This window comes from Apis cerana, linkage group LG7 (assembly GCF_029169275.1).
Source record: "Apis cerana isolate GH-2021 linkage group LG7, AcerK_1.0, whole genome shotgun sequence".
NCBI lineage: Eukaryota > Metazoa > Arthropoda > Insecta > Hymenoptera > Apidae > Apis > Apis cerana.
In genome coordinates this window covers 13,025,473-13,050,697 of record NC_083858.1, presented here as the reverse complement: position 1 = coordinate 13,050,697, position 25,225 = coordinate 13,025,473, and the positions used below count along the sequence as shown (strand labels likewise).

At 41.9% G+C, this 25,225-nt stretch overlaps 1 protein-coding gene across 5 annotated transcripts in view; it reads right to left on the bottom strand.

Moving 5' to 3' along the window:
- The window catches only part of LOC107999463 (transcriptional regulator ERG homolog), a 51,880-nt gene extending 32,536 nt beyond the window's left edge, over nucleotides 1-19,344 (bottom strand). The window contains exons 1-3 of one of the 5 annotated variants that reach the window (XM_017059331.3): nucleotides 19,171-19,344; nucleotides 18,077-19,019; nucleotides 12,547-12,836 (exon numbers count right to left, since the gene is read on the bottom strand). In XM_017059331.3, coding sequence (XP_016914820.1) covers nucleotides 12,547-12,823 — 277 coding nt within the window. In that variant the 5' untranslated portion in view covers nucleotides 12,824-12,836; nucleotides 18,077-19,019; nucleotides 19,171-19,344. Of the gene's footprint in view, nucleotides 1-12,546; nucleotides 12,837-12,915; nucleotides 13,065-13,146; nucleotides 13,532-14,650; nucleotides 16,040-18,076; nucleotides 19,020-19,170 lie in introns of those variants that run through there. The other 4 variants (XM_062077352.1, XM_028667490.2, XM_017059329.3 and 1 more) reach the window with 4 other exon arrangements.
- Between the last annotated feature and the right edge of the window lie 5,881 nt (nucleotides 19,345-25,225).

Genomic DNA, 25,225 nt, shown 5'->3' with positions numbered 1-25,225 from the left:
TAAAAATAAATAAACTCGTGTTGAAGCTGCTGTCGAAAAGGCTCCGCGATATCCCTTTAAGGCGACGAAAGGAGCGCGGCGAAAGGGAGGGAAGGAAAGGAGGAAGGGAAGAAACGAGGTTTCCTGCGGAACGATCGGGATTCCGCGCTCGATTCGTTCGGGACTGTGGCGAGAGAGATAGAGGGGGAGGGAACGAGTGGTATCCGTGAAGAGGCCGCGTAGGAGGGCGAGGTTGTAGGAGCAAAGGCCATTAATTACGTCACGGAAGAGCGCAGACGTTGGCTCAAACAAAGGACCTGGGCCGCTTTCCACGCAACCCATCCCCTCTCTCTCTCTCCGTGTCGAACTTACCAATGCGAGCATCGTGCACGCTTCGTATATCCAGCCTAATTACATAGGATTTGCATATCTCGAGTCGCGCTGGACCGAGCAACTTCGCCCTTTTGTCCCTGCCAACGCCGCTTCCGCTCCCCCTCTCTCCGCCCTCCTCCAATTTTCCAATCTTCTTCTTCCTCCCTCTCGAAAGGAAAAAGGGAGAAAATACGAAAGGGGAACAGGAAAGTCGGTTCGTTGAAAAATCTCGAGACAACTCGACGTTTCATCGATGGGATAGCAGGGAGGGGCGTTAATTAAGCGAAATTAAGAGGTTAAAAAACCCGCGTTTTCTTCCCATTTCCCTGTTGGAAAAAGGAATCACGAGCTTTTTTTTCTTATAGAGACAGTATTAAAGAACGTACTACAGAATTAGTAGTAAAGAATAAGAGAGAAAGGGGAAGATGGAAGGTCGAAGTCTCGCAACCAGCTCCACGGAGGAGGAAACTCTGCTCTAGAAACCGGAAGGACGCGAGCCTACGAGCCTATCCTGTATAAAGGAACGAGTGCGCAACAGGGAGAGGATGAGGAGGAGAAGAGGGAGAACACGAGAGAGAGAGAGGGGGTGGAAAGACGATAGGAGAGCCGACGAGAGAGCAGAGGCATCCGCGCGCTCATTTCCGTTTCGGAGCCGTGGTTGGGGGACGAGAAGGGGGCGCTAACTCGCGAGATATTAATTCCGTGTTAGCGCTAGGAGGGTTGCAGGGGCGAAAACTACGGTGGCTAGGGGGTGGCCAGCCCTCCAGCGTCTCTCATCCTCCTCGTCTCTCCCTCGTCTCTCCCTCACCTATCCCTCCGCCTCCTCCTCCTCCGCCCTCCTTCATCCCCTGCGTGGACGTAGCAGCGTCAGCCGCCACCCCTGGTTGCGATTCCGGCGCTGCCCCCCCTCCTCCCTCCCCGCAGACGGTAGAAGAGCCGGCGGGAGGCGTTACAAATCAGAGATTAGCCATAGTTAACTCGACTTGCGCAGTCAAACAGTTAATCAATAAACGATTATTTACATCGTGTGCCCGCAGCTGCTTTACACGCTTTATTATTATACGCGTTCCGCGGAACGAGTGGCGGAGAGAGGAAAGAGGAGAAGAGAAAGAGGTTGGCCGCCTTTTTCGCCGCGAGACGGACACTCGTTGGAGGAACGTTGCGTATTGTACGTATTAGAGAGAGAAGGAGAGATTTCGTTAATAAGTGGGTGAGGAAATAGTAAGAGCCCTTGGATAAAGGGTGTGTACAGAAATTACCACTATCGATCCCACGCGTGTGTACGGCCGATCACCGTTTCCATGATCTAAATGACACATATACATATATTCGTAGATTTAACATTCAATCTCCATTTAACGGCGACGCTCGAGTACTCGTTATCCGTGACCCGTAAAACGAGCCCTCGAGCCGAGCCCGCGACGTGCATCGATCGGATGTATTCACTTTCTCGAGAGAAGCTCGCATCCTCCGTGAGAATAAATTTTCGTTGTATCCTCTCTCGAGGTCCGAGTTGAAGGGGATTAAATTTCTCTGGTTTGAAATTGGCGCTCGAGGGACGTAACCTTGGACGAAGCGTTTGGAGAGGGTATCGAGGATGCGTTCCGATCGGGAGTGCTCCGAGAGAGAGGCATAGGTGACGGTAACAAACGCGAGGATGAGTGGGGCAGGGGTGGAGGCGGCTGGATGACTGGCGGCGGAAGCGTCGTCATGGCGACGCATCGATCAGCCACCGCCACGCGGAATCGAGTCGAGCCGAGCCGAGGCCACATCGCACGCTGCCGGCCGACGCGCCGCGTCGCGACGCCTCGATACGCCGCGTCCATTCACCGACACTCGGCCACTCGGCCCACGCACACGTCGTCCTCATCGATCGTCCATGGATTTTTCTTCCCGTGCATTTTTCTTTTCTTTACACCACCTTCACTTTCCGACCATTCGAACCCGATTTTAATTGTAACACGCGGCCAATTTTCTTTGAAACCTCGAATTCGAGAAAGGGAAGGATTCAAAAGGGAAATACCCCTCCCGAGATCTCGCTCAGGGACGGTTTGAAAAAATTTCTTCGAATTTGCGGAAAATTTTCCCCCTTAAAATTTCACGAGACGTAATACGCACGTGTTACAAGAAGAATCGAAGGAGGAGAATCGTTGCAAAAAGAAAAGAAAAGAAAAGAAAAAAGTACAATTAACAATTAATCGCCATTCCGACGATTTAAATAAAAAAAAAAGAATTGTCACGCTTCATCCCGATCGTCCAACAAACCTACTCCCCCCACCTTGGAACGAAAGAGCCGAAAGGGATAGCCTTCGACCAAGTTCAAACAAGAACACCTGATTCGGTGCGATCACGCGATCTAGGTCTCTGCCTGAAAGAAAAGGTGTACGGGGCAGGCAGCCCGTTCGACTGCCACAGTTCGCCAGGTTCCGGTGGCCAGCCAACGTGTTACGTCGAAGCGGGTGTCGGTGGTCGATCGATCCCGGAGAGAGGGACAGAGAGAGGGAGAGAGAGAGAGAGAGAGGCTGGAGAAGCAGCCGTGGTCGTAGTCGTCGTCGTGGTAGTCGTCGCTCCAACCCGCCTTTCCCTGGCCTTCCACCAGTTCCGAGCTTGGACTGAATACCGCTGATTGTCCTCCGCTTTCTCGCTCTATCGCCCTCTTTTTCCTTTCCTTCGCGCCGCGTCCCCTCCTTCCACCGCCTCCTCCCCCTCTCCTCTCTCTCTCTCCACGCCACACCGCGTTGGAAAGCTGGAACCTCGGCTCTCCACTCGTAACCACCCTCATCCTCCACTCCACTCCACCCGAAACCCACCCCACGTAGCACCCTATCCTCGACGGTGCCGTGCTACTCCTCTACCCACTCCACGATAATGATGGCAATCAGACCCTCAGAAAGGATTTCAGGAAATTCTCTCGCCTTTTTGTCGGCAGCCGGGGCGGAGGCGGACGCCGCAAACACCGGTCGTCGTAGTCGTAGTCGTCCTCGCGCTTCCCTCCCTCCCTCCCTGTCTCTGGTTACGCTCGTGCAACGCTTGCGTCGCCTCTCCTCGCGAGCTTCTCGAGCAACGAGACGACGTCGAAACGTTGCGAGCGATTTCTACTTCTGTTATTATTGTTTACAATTTTTCCGCTCATCTCGCAACCTTGAGCCGCTTCTCCTCTTCCAAGAACGTTGAAACGACGTTGCGAGCGATTTCTATCTTCTATCGCGATTATTATCGTTTACAATTTTGCCGTTGATCCTCTTGATCTCGTAATGTTTAATCTCGTGCCGCCTTTTCGAACGAGACGACGTTGAAACGACGTTGCGCGATTATTATTATTATTATTATTATTATTCGACTCTTCTTGATTACAGTTTACAATTTTTCCATTAATTTCGTAACGTTGTGTCGCTCCTCCTCTTTGAAGGAGACAACGTTGAAACGACGCGATTATTATTATTATTATTATTCTCGTCGATTACAGTTTACAATTTTTCCATTGATCTTGCAACGTTGAACTACTTCTCCTCCTTTTCGAACGAGGCAACGTTGCACGATTATTATTATTATTATTATTCGACACTTCTTCTCCTCCTTTTCGAACGAGGCAACGTTGAAACAACGTTGCACGATTATTATTATTATTATTATTATTATTATTCTCGTCGATTACAGTTTACAATTTTTCCATTGATCTTGCAACGTTGAGCCGCTTCTCCTTTTCGAACGAGGCAACGTTGCACGATTATTATTATTATTATTATTATTCGACTTTTCTCATCGATTATAGTTCACAATTTTTCCACTGATCTTGCAACGTTGAGCCGCTTCTCCTTTTCGAACGAGGCAACGTTGAAACAACGTTGCACGATTATTATTATTCTTCTTCTTCCACTTTTCGTCGATTACACAGTTTACAATTTTTCCATTGATCTCGTAACGTCGTGTCGCTTCTCTTCTTCGAACGAGATAATTGTTATTCGTCTGTTCCACTCTTTTCGTCGATCACACGCATAGATTGCGATTACAATTTTCGCACTGATCCTTTTGATCTTGATAATATTGATAGTTGGCGAGATGATTTGTATCCGATTAGTACGGAAGGGAATTGGTTCGAGAAGCCCGCTTCCTTCTTCTTCTTTCGACCCAGTTTCGCACTTTCGGGTCGGTGGAGAAAGGGATTTCTCTTTTCCGAAGAGTGGAGTTTTTTTCTATCGACGCGTGGCAAGGCTGCTCTTTCAGAGGAATATCAAAGTACCTGCCTCTCCCTTTGCTTTTTACCTTCTGGTCCGATCCGCTTTGTTCATTGATCAGAGAGCCTGTCTTTCCTTCTTTCTTTTCCATTTCTTCGAGGCGAAAATGATCGGGAAAGTTTTCCCTTTTCCCTTCTTTTTCGATGATCTCAACGGCGCACACAGCGACTTAAAAAGAATTATTTTTGAATCTATACGGAGATTCGATTTTTAGAAAGCAATACCACTTTTCGCGATAATTTATTATTTATATATAAGAATCCGTAAATAAGATAAAAGTATAACATGAAATATATAATACGTAAAAAATATACATCGAAGCGTTGTAATGAAATGCTTCTTCTAATAAATTTACGGAATGTTTCTCAAATATTGAAACCGCGACCGATCAGTTATCGATCAGTTGTCCGCCTATATATTTCGTTCAACTCGCCGTTTCACGTTTAAAAATATTTCAACAGTACAATTGTTAACACATCGAAGTGATTATTTTTTTTTACAAATTTGAAACAAAAAAAAATGATTCTTGTCTCGATACAAATTTTCGAGTATAAACAATATTCGAGTCGAAGTAGGTTGAACCGGGTGGTTGATAAAACGCAACGATAATTAGTTGCACCCCAGGACGAGAAATTAATCACTCGTCCGTGCACCGACCTCCGAGGAGTGCGCACAGTTCGACGCGAACGGGGAGCTTTCTTGGCCTCGATTACGCGTTAATTCCGGCCCATTTTCGCGAGCACCGCGCGAAAACAACGAAAGCAAAAGCCTTCACGAAGGAGTGGGGGGACAGGGAATACTCGGAAGAGAGAGAGAGAGAGAGAAAAAGGGGGAAGCGGTGGATCAATCATGCTTCGCAATTTCCATTACCTTTACCTCGTCGTAAGATCGAAAATTGAAATCTAGAAACGGGGAATCTAAGTCGTCCACGGTAATATTAATTTTGAAAATCTTTCTCTCCTCTTTTTAGCAAATTTAAATTCAACTCGGATTTCCGCGAGTAAAGATTGGATAACTAGGTATCGAAAGAGGGAAATGTCGTACAATAGCGTCTAATGGACAAATATCTATGATAGACAAATTATTCAAAGCGATTAGGAACGTGTGTCGTTTATCGAGGAGAAAGAAGGGTGGGCGGGCACGATCCACCACCCCCGTCGGCGATGATTCTGCGAAAGCGGCACCCCGAGGAAAAGTGGCGAGGCAGAAGGGGGTGGAAAGTCATTAGCCAGTTAATCATGCGTTATCGTGTGTGCTTAATGTTCCGTCGATGAAGGAGCGAGCGGGGGAGTGAGCAAAAAAAAAGAAAAAAAGGGAGGCAAGCAGCCCCTTTTTCGGCCTTCCTCTCGCTCCCAGTCAATATTGTCCGCGTGCAACGCAGCGTGAGCAACAGATCAACCCTCATCTCTCCTTTTGTTTAAGAGTTTTTAAGAAAAGAAGGAGCTAAGGAACGTATGGAGCGGCGATTACTGTAAGCATCATCGCGAGATGATTTTGAGAAGAATTATTTCACGTGACTTTTAGTATTTAGCATTATTTGTGGTTACGGTTGTGTTATATATTTATATATATTGCTTGGTCTCTTAATGAAAATCGATGTGTCGTATATACGTTATATACGTTTTACTGAAACGATCCCTTAACGAACTTTTTAAGTCAGAGGCAACGCTAGTGGCGATAAAATTATGTTAATTTCTTTTAATATAAATATTAGGAATACGGTTTACGCAAAAATTTTAGTAGTAATTTGATTTATAAAATTAGAATTTTCACGTTTAATCTTATCGCGTTAATATTAATGTTGCGACATAATCTTGAAAGTTTTCAATCGATTTCCGCGAATTTGAATTTAAAGACGTTTGAAAGAATAGTGGTTAATGTTTTGTTTGATTACACAGTATGCGCAGCAATACGACGGTTGGTCTTATAGATTCAGAGGCGAATATCGAGACATCTGTCGTGGTGTGAGACGACTAAAATAAAGGATGATTTCGGAAGACAGTGCCATCTGTCAGAAGACCCTCCAAATTTAGGGATAGCTAGTAGTCACTGGCCGTCGGTCTTGGTATTGATCCTAACTACTTGGAGAGAAATGCCGGAACGCTAAAACATTCCCGTAAACTAAATTTAATTTTCCTTCCTAACCGATCATCGCTAACAACTCTCTTCCACTTTATCAAAACGAGATAATCAACTCCTCGCATCGACAAAATCTTATCATCTCGGTTTACTTATCACGTTGGAAAACATTTAAACGAATTTTCCACGTATCGTACAATATTCAACAATTTCTAAAGAAATTCCTTTCTAACAAAAAAAAAATATATAACAGGAAGAATAAAACATCGATAAATAAAATAAAAGAGAGATAAGAAGAACGACCAAAAAACAGTCGAGTCACGTGGACTGCCCGGCTCTCCTTTCTTCGCGCCGTCCCCCCCTCGCGTCCAATCCTTAACCGCCACTTTTTTTCCACCCATACAGCCCGTCTCGTCGTTCGTGGTGGCGAGTTAGCGGCTTAACGAGGTTATTTCACGACGTCGAGCGGAGCGGGCCATAGGTCGCGCGAGGATGAATAATGATTCGCAGGGTCGGGCAAAACTGACTGCGCCACGTACGATCGTTGCATAAGCGGCAAAGTTATACGGCCACGTGTAAAATCCCCCTTACATCGTGGAAACGTTACAGAGATATATGATTCGAGGAAATTCGGTCGATGCTGACCCACGGTCGCGTGCCGATCGAAAGCACCGCTTTACTACGTACTCGCTATATACAAATTTTTCAACTTTTTTCTTTCTTTCTTTTATCATTACCCACCTCTCGAAGAATACCACGAGGCACAAGAGGGTATTTTCTCCTTTCCTCTCCTTACTCGCAACTTTAAATTTAAAGGAAAAAAGCGAACGTAGGGGAAATTCGAGAGACGAAGAGAAATTTGGAAAAACGGGTCGAGAGGAGGGAAGGGGAGGGGGAGAAGAGGAAGATGGCGATAACGGGGAACGATAGGCCCGATGACGGGCGAATAAAGAAGCGGCGGGAGTTGGGAGGAAGATGTAGCGGGAAGATAAAGGGCAGCGGCCCTTCTTCGATCCCGCGCCGCGCTCTTTGTTGCAAAGCGCAATAATTGCGCGGGAGGGTGCGGCGTTTCGAGCCGCAGGGGGGCGAGGCAGCACGCGCCGGAAACGGAACCGAGAGTCGTGTGTCCCCGCCGTTCCCGGCCGGAACTATCATGATTAGTCACGGGGCCTGCAATGAGCCGTACCGAGAACAGAAAGACACCCTTCGATCCCGAAAACAGAATCGATCCCCCTCTTTTCGTCCATCCCTCCTTCCAACGTATACACGTACACACAAAATATACATTTTCCAAAAAAAAAAAAATATATATACTTTCAGAAAAACACTCGAAGAGACCCATCGCTGGATCGATCTTTCGATTTAAAACGAGGCACGTAAGGGTGGAATCGTCGTCCCCGAATTTCTTTAATGTATTCCTTCCATTTTTTAGAGAGCAAGACAGTTACGATTGCTGAACCTTAGTCACCCTCGAGGGTAGGTGGTGGGAACGAGGGTGGGAACCGGTCGCAGTTGCCGGTGCCGGAAGCGAAGGGGCGCGCGAAGGATGAGGGGAAAAGGGACCGAGGAGGGGGCCTACGGCTGCTCGAGACCCGTAACCACCCCTCCACCCCCGGGGTTAACCGATACCGGCAATTATCAACGCGTCTTGGTCACCGTGATCCTCCCTATCCGAATCTTGTATCCACGAATGATTGATCGAATATCTTTTACCTTCGATTTCGTTCATATTACGAGACCTATTTAACCCTCGAAGAGTTACGCGTAATTAATTTAATTCGATTCGAAGGAAATTGGTGGGACTCGAAAGGCTCGTTCGGAAAATAATTTCGGGCAAATTACAACTGTTCCGCCAGGTGGAAAAATAAGAGGAATTTTATCGGTCGAGAGGAGGGATCAAGCTGTTCCACTTTTTCGCTCGCGCACAATGCGACCAGTGCATCCTGCATCCTGTCGTTCTCCACCCACGGCTCCTCTGCCCGCGAAATCGATGGAAGGGCGCTCTTTTATGTCGCGTCGTTTGCCTCGCGAGGTGGCCCATTCCGTGCAATTAGACAGACGAGAGAGGTAACATTACCCTCGCCACCGCGTAGGCGTTTTCCGGCCGAGGGTGTCGTACACCGAAAGTGTCAAGCCCGATACTTTTCTCCGCTTTAATTGCCCGATGCCTCCCGACGCTCGTCCTCTTTTTGTCATCAGGGGGGGGATAATAACGCGAGGAGAAAAATACAGATGATATATTTCTACTCTCGAGCAATTCTTTTCACGGAATGGAATTTCTTCTCTTTCTCTCCGCTTTCTTGCTCTGTCTCTCTGACTTTTCGTTATACGTGGGATAATTAGAGAAAAAATCGTGACTTCTATTTTCGTTTAGAATTCAAAAAAAATATTTTCGGTAGGATTTCTTCTGCTTTTCTTTATCGCTATATACGTGGGGAATAACAACATAATTTTCGTGGAATTTTGGAGAATAGATATTTCCTCTTCTCGAAAAAGTAACGAAATTACGTTCTATAAGATAATTTCTCGAAACTGATTTTAATAGAATTAAAGTTTAAAAATTGTTTAATTGCGACGCGAGGACAGGTCTAAAAGGGTTCTGCCAACCGCGGCCCGGCAAACAACACGTTGTCGGCATGCGCGTCACCTCGTTTTGTCAAACATCAATTACCAGGGCAAACAAGGCGGGATGGTGCTCGACCGGCGTACATTAAACACGTTGCACCGCCCTCGGCCACGCTGACACAATATCCGACATTTAATGGACCGACCCCGCGCCAAACCGATTCCTCCTCCGATTAAAGGAAACGTTCAGAAAGCTCGACTCGATAATTCAAACAATTTCGCTTCTCTCGAGTCCACCTCGACCCATTCTCGCAAAATTCTAAGAGGATTCTCGTCCAAATCGAAATTTGAAATTTCTCCAACGATTACCAACGATTCTTTCCGCCTCGACACGATCGTTCCAAGCTTTGTAAAAATTTCCCACAGACAACTTCGAAATCGAAAATTTCTCTCCCAAAATTTTCTTCTTCGTACGAAAGCCGGTAAATTCTCGCAAAGAGAGAGAGGAGAGCCACGTTTTCACCGAGGGAGTTCCCCTCTTGTCAGAAGAGCGGCGAAATTCCGAGCAGAGTTATGGCCAGGTACACATGTACGCACGCGTGTATACACTCTCGTACATTACACACACATATATATATACATCCGAAACGGTCTTAAAATCCAAGTAACCGAGGCACCGTGCAGCGGTAGCCGCGTATAGGAGATGTAGAATTCCAGACGAGTGGATAACTTCGAAAAGAAAAGTTAGAAAAAGGGAAAGGCACGAGTCTTCGGATTCGAGTTTGGGAAAAAGATGAAGCGGGAAGGGCAGAGAGAGAAAAGGAGGGATGGAACTCGACGAGAGGGTAGCGCCGGTTAAGGAAAGGGGAGGAGAGGGGAAAAGGGAGGGAGAGGAGGAAAGATAACGAAGGGCAGATAGAGGGATTCGACTAGAAACTAACAAGAGAAAATTGCACTGGTTAGAGCGAGGGAGAGAGAGAGGAGGGATGCTGGGTTGTCGAGGGGTGCATCCGGGATCTCCGAGGGTGGCGATTCGAGGGCGGGCGGTCGGTCGTCATGGATACGTTCCCGGCTAACCCCTAACCGCTCCTCCTCCCTTGTCATCCACATTTTCGCGACTACGCCGCCATCATCGACCCACCATCTTGCACGAGAGGACCGACCACGAGATGCGCTGCGTCCTCCTATCTTTTATCAAATTTTTCGCCCGCCCGATTTTCACGAAAACTCCACACGGCGAACGGAGCTCGCCGAGCATCTTGAAAATTAAACTCTCCATCGATAGAGATACGAGAACGAAGTTCCGCTTCACCATCTTCACGAGAAGAAGCAAAGGCAACTTAGACTGCAGAGAACCTGTTTCTCCAATAGAGAAAAAAAGGAAAAAACCGCGCAACAAATTATTGTTCGGCCAGAACTATCGCCCATTTCCTTGGAAACTCGTCCACGCCGTGCGGAAAGATGGGGAAAAAGCTATCTGGCGCGTGAAGTTTTGAAGCGGGCGGCCGATAAATTTCCGAGGAGAGAGCAGGATATTGGTGTGGCCGGGGAGAGAGAGAAGGCGAGCGAGCGAGCAGGCAGGCAGGCAGGCAGTCGACGACCGTTTTGCTCAGTTGCCAGCGGTTGCAACCTCGTGCAATGCCCCCTCTCTCTCTCCTTCCCCCCTCTCCTCCGCCCTCCGTCCTTCCTCTCGCTCTCTCCCTCAGTTTTCATCCCTTCTGGCGGACGGGAGGCGTGGGCGGTAGATAACGTGATTTACACTGGCCGGGTAATTAATGTCCTCGGCGACCGGCGCTTTAAAAAAACAATCGGAAATCGGCGACAACGAAGAGCAACAGTGAGGCCGCCGGTATCGTGGCCGCCACTCCGCTGACAAATTATCAACCCGGAGATTTTCCTCTTTTTGTTTATTTATTAGCGGCCCCCCCCTCCTTTTTTATTACCGTTTTGCTGCATTTTGTACGCGCGGCGCAAGGTGTTCGACCGTGATTCGTGACTCGAGTGAAGATAAATGGATAAAGTTTTATTATTAGGTTTGGTTGAGGGCTTGTCGTTGTGATAATTTCTTCAATTCTTTTCTCGAGATTATTGAAACGAAAGGCATAATTTAGATTTTAATTATTTCGCGAGAAGAAGAGATACAAGGAGAGAGACGAAGTTAAATCTGATCGATCGCGAGAAACGTCAAGATTGACGAGCTCGATTAGATCCTATGATTTTGGAATCATGAGAAATTCGTGAGAAAATCCAAACGTAAGTCGATTTAATTATGACTGACTGGTTCCCAGCAATCACGTGCATTCATTTTGCATCGTACTCTTTTTTTTCTCAGTGTTAGTCATACTTATGTATATCGACTTTATCTGATTATTATGCGCGAATAATTCATTTCAGATAAATGAAACGTAAGATTCTGGATAGATATAACGGAATATTTTTTATCGTAAATCTCGTGACCCTATTGACCCAACTTCGGTCGCATCGTGCCGGTAAAGTGTATTATAGCTTATAGGATGTTTCCTATGTTAATCGTAGGTCACGCAAGTAACCGTGGAAAAGCACTCGATTACGCGAGGGCAACAAAGAACAAAGGAAAAAGTTAAGCTTTTCCTCGCATTTTACTTTCAAATTTTTCTTTCTCCTCGTCGTAACTTTAACGAGTATATCGGTGAATCGCGTGACAACGTAAGATTATATATTTCTATTTTGAAAAAAGAAACCTGATTAGAGTGATAATTATCAACTCTCAGATTTTGTTTTATAATCCTTATCGTCAATTGTGAAAACTTGGATTTGTAAAGAACATGTGGAAAGAATGTGATCTGCACAAGTGATACTTTCCATTCTTTAATTTACACAAATATTTACTAGTTTTTATCAAGATTCATTTCTTAAAAAAGAAACCTGGATTTATAAAGAACATAAAAACTATATAGAAAGAATATGATACGAAGAAGTGATACTTTCCATTCTTTAATTTACACAAAATTTACTAATTTTTATTGTAAAGTTTCCTGAAGATTCGTTTCTTCTTCATAAAAAAGAAACCTGGATTTATAAAGAACATAAAATCTATGTAAAAAAGAACATGACATGAATGATACTTTGCATTCTTTAATTTACACAAAATTTACTAAATTTTTATTGTAAAGTTATAACCTATTTCAATCACCAGTCATTTACAAGTTAAAAAATATCATATTCCATCCGTATAGCTTTTTCATATTTCTTTCACATTCTTCCCTTCCAAGCGCAAGCATACCGATTGCAAAGCAAGAAGCGCAAATGCACAGTTTTAATCTTTATTATCACTGACCGGTGATGGAGGCGGTCGGCGAAATGGCGGATGGATTGGCACGTGGCGGCGGCGAGAAAGCACCAGAAAGGTATCCACCGCGGTCGGCGAGCGCTTGTTTCGCCTTGTCGACGCTCTCTTTGAGCCTCTGGAAGGTGCTACCGCAGGTGAGGCCGCGATACGGCCAATTCTCCTGTTTGACGCCGGCCGCGGTTACTCCTGCTGCCGCGGCTCCGGCTCCGGAGGCCCCTTTTAATTCGAGCGCACCTGCGTACGAACAGCTAGCGCTGTCGTACATCACCAAAGAGCCCCTGAAAAGTCAACGAAACAACACTGCTTTTAATCGATTCCGCACGATTCGTTACGACGAAAAGTCTTTAAACTTGTAACCTTCCGCCTTCTTTCGTTCCTATCGAACTCGTCGACGCTTCGTTACACGATCGTTCGAGGTTATGTTAGGTTAGCTTAGGTTTAGCGCACGATTCGTTTATTTTTTGCACTCGTATGAAAAACAATCACCACGTTAGAATTGACAAATCCTAAAAAGAATAAGACGATTTTGAAGAAGCGTGAGATAAAAATAACATAAATAAAAAAAATAAAAAAGAAAAAAAAACTAACCTTCGTTGCTATAATGTGGAAATAGAAGCACTAATCCTCGTTGAAAAAGTAAAAACTCGTTAAGAGTAAAGTTACCTCGACTAATTAATCGAGTAATTTTGCGTTTAAAATGCTTGAATAACATTATTATTTATAGCTATTACAGTTGATCCACTCTTCGTATAACCTCGATCGTTTGACGGTACAATTATTCGCGGTTATACTTCGAATAATAAATCGTTCAACTCGTTGAAGTAACTTTATTTTTACCTTCCACTATTAAAATTTTCTTCCACCTCTGAGATACATCTCCTTTATAACGTGTAAACTCGTCTAATTTGTCGGTGTATCACAAAAGGAAAGAAACAGAATTCATAGACAACAAACAAGTGTTAACGCGGTACGAACCGCTACAACGCTCTTTACAGTACTCGAGTATTATAGTAGGCAGCGTCGTTAAGGATCATTAAAAGGACGCTCGAAGCATCCGGTAAAGTCACGATCGAATTAAATCGAATAAATACCAAGTGTGCAGAAAAGTTTTACCTCTCTTGCAAACGAAAAGATGGTCGTAAAAAATTTTATTTTTTCCCGTAACGTAAGAAATACATAACCTCTTTTCTCTCTCTTCGATTTATTATTAATCGAATCGAAGGAACACGTTCTTCGGCTAATGATTATCTTTCGATTGTGCCAATTATCACGAGTCATTATTGATAATTCACACAAGGAGAAAGGTGTCTGTTAATTGATTGTACAGATCGTTACCCAAATCCTATTATCCATCATCTATCCATTACGGATTATCTCGAATCGCGACACTGACGTTTCCAACGTAAACAATATCTCCATCAATTAATCAATCAACGTATCCTAATCCATTAAGAAGGATACAATTTTTTTTTTCGATGATGCACAAATTCCGAACGATAATACGTCTTTTCACCGCAATATTGGACAACTTTAATTCCGTCGCAACACCAAGTCGACGATTTTTTAAAATAAAATTCGATACAAATTTTTAAAATCAAAAAAAAAAAAATACAATCTACACGTTTCGACGAATGAAAAATTTTAGAATCCAGTGGCAGAAAAGATAACCGAACGAACAGCTAACTGGAGGTAGATTACGTGCACGTAACGAGCGGGAACTCGTAATCGATCTAGTCGTAATTTAGAGAGGAGCAGACGGGTATTGCGAGGCATCTATAGACCGATCTACATTTCATCGAGGAGTCTTCCAACTTATCATCTTACATCGGAATTCCGAAAGTGATAACACGATGACATTTGCATCGTGTTATCGTCACGAACTCTACAATCTTTTCTTCCTTTTATTCCTAATTAATCGAACGAAAAGTAAGAAGAAGAAAGAAAAAAAACGAATAACGTTTACGAGTTAAAAAAACTTATTTCCTCTTCTCTTCCCCCAAAATCAAATTTGCTTTCCTCGATTCATCGAAATTTCCGCGAATCATTCGTAAATTATTCGATTAATTAGGAAACCAGAGGCAAAAAAGTTTACCTGGTGTCGTTACGACGATGTCCACGATAAAACGCAAGCTGCACGCCGTACACGCTGACCATCGATCGTTTTCTCGATAAAACGGAAAAAATATAAATATTTCTTCTTCCAACGAATGAAGATTTCTTGGAGATTTAATCAGGTTTGGCACGAACCATAGTTCTTTTTATAGATATGTTGAAATTGTCGAAAACGGTAAATTCAGTGAAAAGCAGCGAAAACACTTCGGAACTGAACGCACTGCGCGGATGTCCACTATGTATCGAGGTCAATTTAATCACGTTCACAAAACTGTCACATAATCACGGTGCACCTCCGGCGGTTCGCAAGTATACGGTTTCCGCGTCCCGTTCAGCTAGTCCTGAATAGTAGATAATTGATGCCCACCACGATTCGTACGATCTTCCTGTACTCGATATTATCCTTCTATATTAAATCGCGAAATTGTTTTTACGATCAAAATCCATTAATATTCCGATAGTGACATAGTATCCTGGGTGACAACGTTGAAACTTAATCCTCGAACAAGGATCCGTAAATAGAAATTCTCTTATTGATTTGACGAATCGAAATCTTTTCGAAATCCTCTCGAATCCATAAATATTGCGCATACATACGTATATACTCCTCGTATTTCTCGACTTCTGACCGTTATCTTCTCACAATCTTCCCATCTCTTATCGGCATTACACTAATTTCTTCCATTTCCAGCTTGTACGTGCACTTTGCGTTCCAACGGAAGAAACTTGACACGAGACGCGCGACGACGCGCCATTTTTTTTTCCAACAACGCAAAATTTCACTGAGGCATCGATACGAGCAATGGATCGATCAATCGAAGATTTCGAGAAGACTCGGATTGGCGGGATAACGATAGGTACGGCGCGTGCGCGGTTTGGGCTGATCTGGTTGTCGCACAGAATTCGTCGGATATCGGCTGGTGAAGAGGCTGGACCTGATATCAAGAAGAAGGTACTCCGGGCAGGTTGTCTCGCGCAACTGCGGCCGCCGCGGCCAGCAAATTGCCTGCTTCCGGGCCTCATTACATCACTCTGTTACTCTGTTAACGCTCGCCGGAAACCCCTCTGCCTACCTCGTCTAAACTCTCTCTCGCATGTACCTACACACACTATTTAAATGCACTGTGTCGCGGACGACGCGGCCGCGCGTACTTCCAATACGAAAGAGGAAGAAAACGATACATGCGTTTACCTTGCTGTATTTTCTTGTCGATTTTACCGTGGATTGTTAAGATTCTGTATTGAGGTTTGATTCTGTGTCGAAAGAAGTTTCTCGTGTAGTATAGTATTATATTCTTACGGTGATGTTGATCCTTTATTTCGAGTGAAATATTCTTCTTGTCTTCTCTAATAATAAAGAGGCAATTGCATGATAATTACTTGTTTACGATAACTGAAGATTCATACGTTATGACTCATTATTGTTAAAATCTAAATTCATTTTAGAAGAAGAAGAAGAAGAAAAAGAATATTAAAATTCTAACGATATTTATATAGAGTGAATTTTCTAGTGAAACTTGAATGATAATTTATTCCCATTTATTTGGCTAGATTTATTTTATTGGATTTCTTTAGAAAAGGAATATTGGAATTTTAGACACTTTTTCAGGTAAAAATCTACGAATGAAATAAATGTTAGATGATGATTTTTCTTCGTTTGTAGATTATTATACAAAATATAACAAAAAATATAACAAATACAACGTTTTCGTCAGAATTAAATCTGTTACAAAATTGTGATAAAATTTTTTTTTTCAATTAATAATACGTACACACAGAGAAAAAAGGAAGAAAAATCATCCTAATAACCATTCTAAATTAATTCTTAAATTTTATCATATTTTTCTTCAAATATGCAAAATACGAAGCTCAAGCAGCAATAAAGTTTTTTTTCAAATGCAAGGCATAAGAAATACCAGTAGATCGATAAAAAACTGGAACGACTTCCATAATCACGATCCCATGCTTAATACATGACAAAGTTCATCGAAGCAAAGTAAAAAAAAAGAAGAAGAGAGCAAAACATGGATATTAACTGAACGAGGGGCTCTTCCTCTAAAAAGAGGAATCTCTTAACGACAAAAATAGAGGCGGACGATATAATCGGTGAATAAGAGTCTCGCGAAGAAAAGAGGAGAAAGAAAAGGAAAAACAAGAACGATCGAAGATCCAAGTACATTTCAAATTTCTCTCTCTTAAACAAAAGAAAGAAAGAAAGAAAGAAAGCATTAGGAGTAAACGAATAAATAATAATCGAATCGAAAGACGATGGAATTTCAATTGCGATATTAATGTAATTGAAAAGGAAGAGAAAGAGAGAGAAGGAGAGAAAGAGAGAGAGAAAGAAAGAGAAAAAGAAAGGAGCAAAGCACGGTATGTAAAATTTACGAGGCGTTAAAAAAATGAACAACAACGACGTAGAATGCGAGGCAATAAAAGAGATGGCAGGAAAAATTGCGGGCGGTAATTTAGCGTTGAAGATACATGCAGGACCGGTTAATACGCGAAACATGCGTGGGGACAGGTGAGGCCGGTGTTTCATAAGGGTGCGCACGGTGTATATGATAAACCGCTGAAAAAGAAGGAAAAAAAAGCCGTGAGAAAGAAACCGGAATAATAACCGTGTCGATTTTTATTCGCCGGTTATCGGAAATTCGGCCACGAGGCGATGAATGTTCGGATAGTTTCACTACTGTACGCCTCTAAATTATTGTGGTTATTTTTCAGAGATAGTGGGAAAACGGTGTGTTACATCCTAACTTGTTTTTATGGTTATAAAGATAGAGTGTTTTGTATAAATCTTATTAACTATTTTTATACTTATGTGTAATGTAATAATTGATGTATCTATCTTGCAGTTATTTTTATTAAAAACCCATTAATTCGGAGATAGAGGATTATCGTTAAAAAGTTAGATTTATAATATGTCGTCTATCTTGTTATTTAAATTTGTTTTTTCCTTTTTTCTTTTCTTTTCTTTTCTTTTTTTTTGAATAATATTATAACAAGAAACAGGAATTTATCTACAGTTAATATAATTTAATAGCAAGTCAAAGAAAGTTGAATTTTAGGTCCATTATAATAAAATCATCGAGTTTTATACCATTAAGATTTTTATTTTAATTATACTAGTTGAATAGAAATTCTTGTTTATCGTATTATTTATCATTCTCCTATAATCATAGTTTAATTATAAAACAAAAGAAATAAAACGTTTCATTAACTTTCTAAGCTATTAAAATTCTTCTTGGAAACATAATATTTAAACTTTTGTTTATGACATTATTATTTACCAGAATATTACCATCGGTCTTTAACCACAAACAAGTTGAATCTCGCGGATTCATCAATCCCCAATATCTCTTGGAAAAACGGGAAAACCTCAAAAACTTTAACCAAAACTCACCGTCAATGCGGGGCCCTGCGTATGATCTTATCCACTACTATCAGATCCAGTTCGCCGTTCTCGCCAGCTCCCTTCACCTTCACCTTCTCACTTCCAATTCAAACCACGCGATACGATCGAGCCGACATATACTTGCATACATGCGCGTAAGTTTTTCGAAACCGATCAAGTTCAAAGTTGAAGACAGAACGGAGAGATGCGAGCACCAAGATTAGGAATAAAATCCAGAGACGACGGGCGAAACGGAGGCGGAGAGGCGAAACCGGCGTACGATGGCCGATCGCCGGCTACGCGAGCGGATTACAGCCCCGGAGTACGTAACGAGGCTGCGAGGAACGCGTGGACCACCGTGGCGAACTCGGCCGCGATGCGACGGACGCACATTTGGCAGCGTCGTTATCAGTCGCGGTCCGACGATTGGCTGTGTATCGGAGCCTGCGCCGGGACGCCGAGAGAGAGGGTGGAGATGGCGGTGGAGGAGGTAGGAGGGTTGGTTGCTAACCCCCTCGTGCCGGGCATGAAGCGGCTCCTTAGAGGCGGGATCATCCACCAGGGTGGATCTTTCCTCTCCCTTCCTGCCTGTCACTCCCTCTCCTTCCCTCTCTCTCTCTTCGTTTTCCTTCATCTCTGTCTTTCTACTGCGATTCCTATGCGTTATTATCTTGGTCGCGGTTTCACTTTTTCCATCGTTTTCGCGTGTATCCTTCCCCTTCCCCCTCCTTTTTGGTTTCGTCGGATTTAACGCACTCGTTGGGGTGACCGATCTCTCGTAGGGGGATGGGAAGGAATTTCTACTTGGCTTTGAAGCTGTTGCGTTTTTCTCATCTTTTTCTCCTTTTCTTCGACGTTTTTGACTTTATCCCCGCTTCTCTTGTCCCTCGTCGCGAGAGTTGGTCGATCGCGGCAAAGATAATTTCAAAATTTCGTTAACTATGAGTGAAACCTAAAAAGCAAGGAAAGAGGGATTAGAGATCATCGAAGATTGATCTTTACGATATTACGCGATATTAAGCAAAGATTGTAGAAAAAAGTTAACAATATTCCACAGGAAAATAATTAATTTTAATATTACGGTACGAGACCGTGTTATTGACCGTGTGTATTCTGCCTTGATAAGTTTAATATGCAATATAATATGAACGATGAAGGTTTTCAAACGCAAAACAGGAATGGTAAGAAATGCTGGAAACCGGACTTTCATAGTCACTATCCGTAGTTAATAATGAACGTGGAAAAAAAAAGACCGAGAACATAGTGGATGTTTTATAGTAGTCTTTCTGAAAAAAGAAAAATTGAATGATATTTCGTTCTATAATATTTTATTTTATTTTTAATATCATGTGTATATATATATATATTTTTCAACGATAGGATCGATCGAATTACCAATTTCACCAATTTCTTCTAATTAAATTTCAATTGGAATGGTTAACTTCCGCATTCCTGGAGAGATTAACGGAGAAAGAGTTGGAAGGAAAAATTGTTGCATACGAAATATGAAGCTTGGCGTGTATCGCAAGTTTGGTCACGGGACTTTGGCATAGATTCAAGATGATGGGAACGATTGAGCTTTCAATTGTGCCGTAATGGGACTTTAAAATAATCCAATATCTCCAACAAAATGTGATTTTATCCCTTTAATTCCTCCTCCCTCTGAAAATAAAAAGAAACGTTTACTTCTTTTCTGATTTACCAAATTTTATTAGAAATTTATCACGTTATACATTCTTCTCGCGAACAAAAACAAATGGTAGATATTTCGACCGGTTAATAACATTCCCAGGGCAGCTAGATTTGATTAATATATCAATATTATCTTGCGATCTTTATGCAAGGTCATAACGCGCGTGTTCCAGCCCGCCCAACGGGTATCTGCTTGTACGAAAATTATCTGATCCACAGCGTGCAGTAACAACGGGGGCGCGACAGATCGGACACGTGGCCAGGGCACGGTTTTCAAAGGGTGCTAGCGGCTAGCCGTGTATCGTCGATAACGATATATCGTTATCGTCGTATTCGTTAGCCGTTCTGATCGTGCTGAATTCATCGATGCTCTCGTTTTCCAGATCGTATTACCGCTACCATATCCACAGCTTCCATTGTTTCCAGTTATTCATCGTGATCGGGGACAACTTTATCAGATTTTTGCGATGCTTGACTCAGCGAATCAATCGCACGTTTCCTGAAAAATAAAAAGATATTATTAAAATCAAATGACTCGAAAATTAAGATCGGTAATTAGATTTTCCTCTTCCTGGCTCGCTTTCCAGCTCTCGAACCAATTGAATAGTCGCAATTAAGAGGAAGGCGAGGAGTGGACAGCAAGCGTGGCGATCGCATCATCTGCGTGGAAGCGATTGACGATCGTCGCGGCCGGAAGTAGCACGGATCCGCCGTGGTTCAGACATGGAAACGCACTCTCTGATCGGGGTACAAAAGGTTCGATGTTTCTCGCACGATTGACACTGTTCCTTACCCGACGATCGAAGGCTTCACGCATGAACGACGAGCCATGGGCAGACATGGCTCGTGATTTCCACCGGAAACGAACTGGCCGAGGGGGATGGATCGTCGGAACCGGGGGAGAACCAGTTGACCCGAGACCGGTCCTTAACGCTGATCGCTTTAATCGATTATTCACAAAGCGATGGCTGGACGGAGAGAGCTTCTTTCCTCTTCGTTCCGGGGGAAACTTCGGGGGGAAAGGAAAAACGATGATTAGAGAGAGTATGTGTGGCGACGGAAATAAATTAAATGTCACGAAAATTGATAGAAACACGTATATTACACTAGTGATCAATATCTCTACTCATACCTCGTATGATATTCCAAAAATTATAGAAGTATTTCTTTCCACTTTTTCTTCTTCATCGCGCAAAAATAAACTCGGCCAAGCCACGATTTTCGATGCAATTTCCCGAATACTCAAAATAGAGTCTTCCTCTCGCAGAATAATCAGGTTGAAAATGTTTTTCTCCTTCCCTCTCTTTCTCTCCCCGAATCAGAACCATCCGTATTGCTGTCGGTAATCACGAACGGGCCGAATATAGAGGGCGAAAACGAGTCTATCGGCATTTAGCCGGGTTTCGTGAATGTAAACTAGGCGTTTCCTGCACGTATCGTACAAAGTGCTCGATTCGCTGGTCTTTTTTCACCGGGCCGATCGATAATGCCATTGCAAACACCCTGTATGTGCTCGGTTAATGTTAATGGCAGGGGCTGGCTCGGGCGAACGGTGTGGGTTGCCCCTTTGCCCGTGAGTTAGAGCTTCCTGAGCCTTTCCCCGCATCCACCGAACCACCCTCGCCCGCTCGAGGCCCGTGCTTGGCTAATGGTAACGCCAGGAAATATCAAAAGTCGTCTCCGTTACCATACTTTTTAGTTTTCCCTCGTCCTTCTTCCCTTTTCCCTCGTACGAGAGATACCGAAGTCCTTGTACTTGCAGCTTTCTCGTACCACCTCTCCTTTTTCTTTCTCTTCCTCTTTTTTTATTCTTTGACAAATAGATTCTTATTAGGGAGTCAGAATAAACGTTTGTCGAAGAATCGAACAACTTTGAAGAATTGAGAAGGGACAGTTTTGTTCGTTACTGAAAAAAAAATTGTTAAAACATTGTTAGTGTTAGTTGTTTGTTCTTGAATTTATAAGAATATTTATATTATTATATTCTACATCTTTATGTTCCATTGATTCTTGTTTGTGCAGGAGAGAATAATAAATTGTCGATATTATTGATAGTATTTTTATAGACAATTTTTATATTTTTGCATTTTTATATTCGAGGTTAGAGATATAAATTTATTTTTATTTAAGATGGTTAATTTTTGATGGTTTCATAAGAAATATTAAACAAAAGTGACGATTGCTTGAATATTTTTATCCAGATATGAAAGGAATTTTTATGACAGGAATTAGTTACCGTAAAAAATTTCCTGGTTTCCCTGCTCATTGTTCTTTTTCATCGAGTTAACCGCGAGACCAGAAAGTAATATATTAAAACAACCTTGATCTACAACGATACCGAGCAGCGGTTAACGCGGTTATCATCGGTAACACGATCGTTGAAATGATAAAAAATGTATCTAACTCGGGAGAACAAATGTAATCACTGCTTGTCACGAACACAATGCATTCAACAGGTTAGTGCTGAATATTAAAAAGAGTTTATTCGCATGCTTATAAATCCAGCTCGACATTCCGGAGAAAGATTTCTCTTAGTTTCGCAAAAAATTCTCCATTGCCGCTAAAAAAATCTGGAAAAAAGAAAAAATTGCAAAAAATGACCAAGTTTCGTCATTGTTATATAGAGAAATATTTACGAATTAAATTTTAAAATTTTTATTTCGTTTTAAGACTCGATCAAAGTAAGTTATGATATAGATTATAAGTTTTCAACTTATTTGAATGATAAATTTCATTTTAATTTAAAATTAAAAAATTATACCAACCAATCAAAATATACCAAGTCTCAATTGAGAAGTTTAATTTACAAATTTTATCATAATTTACATTATTACAAATTTACGTTATACATTATTGAAACAAAAACTCCAATAAAAGAATCACGAGTTTAAACAATGGCATCTCTGCATTCTAATCGCGAACAACCATGATGTATAACTGAATATATAACCCTTTAATTGGAAACAATAGTTCGACGAGGTTAGATCAGAGCGTTGAAAAGGCGTATATAATCGCGGCACGCTTCGGCCGCGCGCAGATTTCACCCGAGGGAATTGTCGATATCGTGTGATTTAATTTGTTACAATTAGGGCAAAGGGTCCCTTAGGTGGGACAGTGCCCGTCCAAAAGAGAGAAAGAGAACAAGAGAGAATGTGACAGACAAAGGGAGTTCACCGCGCCCTGCTATTAATATCAGTTAACGACCTGATATGATCGCTCGTCTATGCTCGCAGACAAGCTGCCATCGGTGGGTTCGAGTTTATGGGTTAGGACCATATGCTCGAATCATGGTTTCGATCACGATTCACACTCTAATCGATCCACTGAGTCACGGGGTAGAACCCATTCTAAGTTTTTTAGTTAAATCAATCTGAAATTGATCAGGATGAAGAACCATTCGAAGAAGAATAAAGTAGCTTGATTCTTGATTGGTTAAGCCAATCTATTAATCGTTTTGATAAGATTTACCTGAATGTGTAAAAGCAAAACTTAGATCACTTTATTCCTATATAGAATAGATTGAAGAATGATATTATTCATTAATGACATCAACATTTTTTAAGAATGTAAATGAGAATGTATAGTTACATCTTTTCACAAAAATTTTTCCTCTTGTATTATGTATCGTTCTTTCTCTTCTTTCATCGCGATCTTTTTATTACGAATCGTTAAATGAATTTAAATATTTTCATTGTAACGATCTGATGTGAATAATCATACGTTAAACGTAAAAACACAACAAATTTTCAAATTATTTCACAATGACCATGCCAACTATTAAACCTAACCTATGATTTTTAGATAAATTCTTAAAGTCGAATTTCGTATCTTCGTATATTACATAATGCTATATTTCATCTTCTATTTATGAAGAATTTTGTTTACACATATAAAATTCAATTAATTGTCACTATTTCTTTTATATAAATAATTTATCTTTGTTCAAAAAATTGCCACAAACGTAACATAATATTCTTTATCTAAGCTAACTCGAAGCTAACTCGAAGTCTATATCGAAGACAGAATCGAGAGTTCGCTGTCAAACACCATGGATATAGGAAAAGCGGCGTCGGGTGCACGTAGAGAGAACGACCGATAACAATAGACAGGGAGCGTGGTCTATCTAGCAGGCATCCGGGCCAACGTCGAAACGAGGCTGGTGCCGCGCGCGGATTACCATAAGCATTCATATATGCAACCTCGCATTATACTTGCATACCCGGCATAAAGGTGGCCGTGTCGACGCTCGTATTGGACAGCGGGCGCAGGTATATGTATTGCAACGGCTGGCCGGCCGGTCGGTCGGCTACTTACTTACGTGTACCGGACCGCCTTCACGAGTCGCTGGCACGCGAGCCTGATTGACTTGTAGATGAGGCGACACAGTCGATATACGCCAAGAGTCGACTCTGAAACTCCCGTCATGGCTACCGATGCCCGTGCAATTCTGGTTCCCCTTCTCCTTTGGTTTGTGTGTATTGTTGGAACCCAGCGAAGGATATGTGTGTATACATATTCATATATACATATACCAGTTATATTTTATAATGTGCATAATCTCTTAACTACAAATTTAATTGTTTGTTTGTTTTTTTTTAAGTGTAATTGAAAATAGTGTATAAATTGTACCATACATCGATTGTTCGACTGTTTGACAGTAGAAAAGTAATTATTGAAATTATTTATTTACATACAAATATATTAATTTGCTATTTCAAATTTTACTTCAATCAAAATATATTCTTAAGATTTGACAAAAATAACGTATACTTTTCAGTACAAAGAGGTTAGGTTAAATTTGGAAGTATCTACATATAAAGAATATGAATATAAATAATTCGTAGTGAGAATAGAATATGTTAAGTTACATTTAAAGATAAATATTAAGTTTGTAATATAAATAAAGTGCAAGTGATTTGAATTTGAAATGATAAAATAACTATAACTCATAAAAAATGTTATATAATACGAATTTGTTTGATATATATACTAATATTTGTATGAATTCATCTCATATTGATATTTATTATTTATCTAATAAAGTATCATCGTTGAAAAATGAAATGTAATAGAAATCGAAATTCATTTCAATTGAGTTAAGTATTTTCATTCATATTTCATGGTTTTAAAGTTTCAAAAAAGTTATAAAAGTTATGAATATAATTATTATTTTTAGTAATATTGATCAATGATTAAATTAATCTAATATAAAAATTGCAGGAAAAAATTTTATTGAAATGTCGAAAATGCTTTTTTTTGCCACCAATCTTCTTGAGATCATCGTTAGTCATTTTCTGCAGGGTGGCCACATACCCTCACGAGATTTTCCCGTCTCTCTCTTCGACTCTCCCCTGCTAGACCTTCTTTTTCAAACGTTCCCTCGCAGCCACCGACCGTTATCTAGTTAATTAATCTCCGCCGACGGCGGTAGTCGACTAGCAGGGCGGCAAAACTCCCACCATTTCT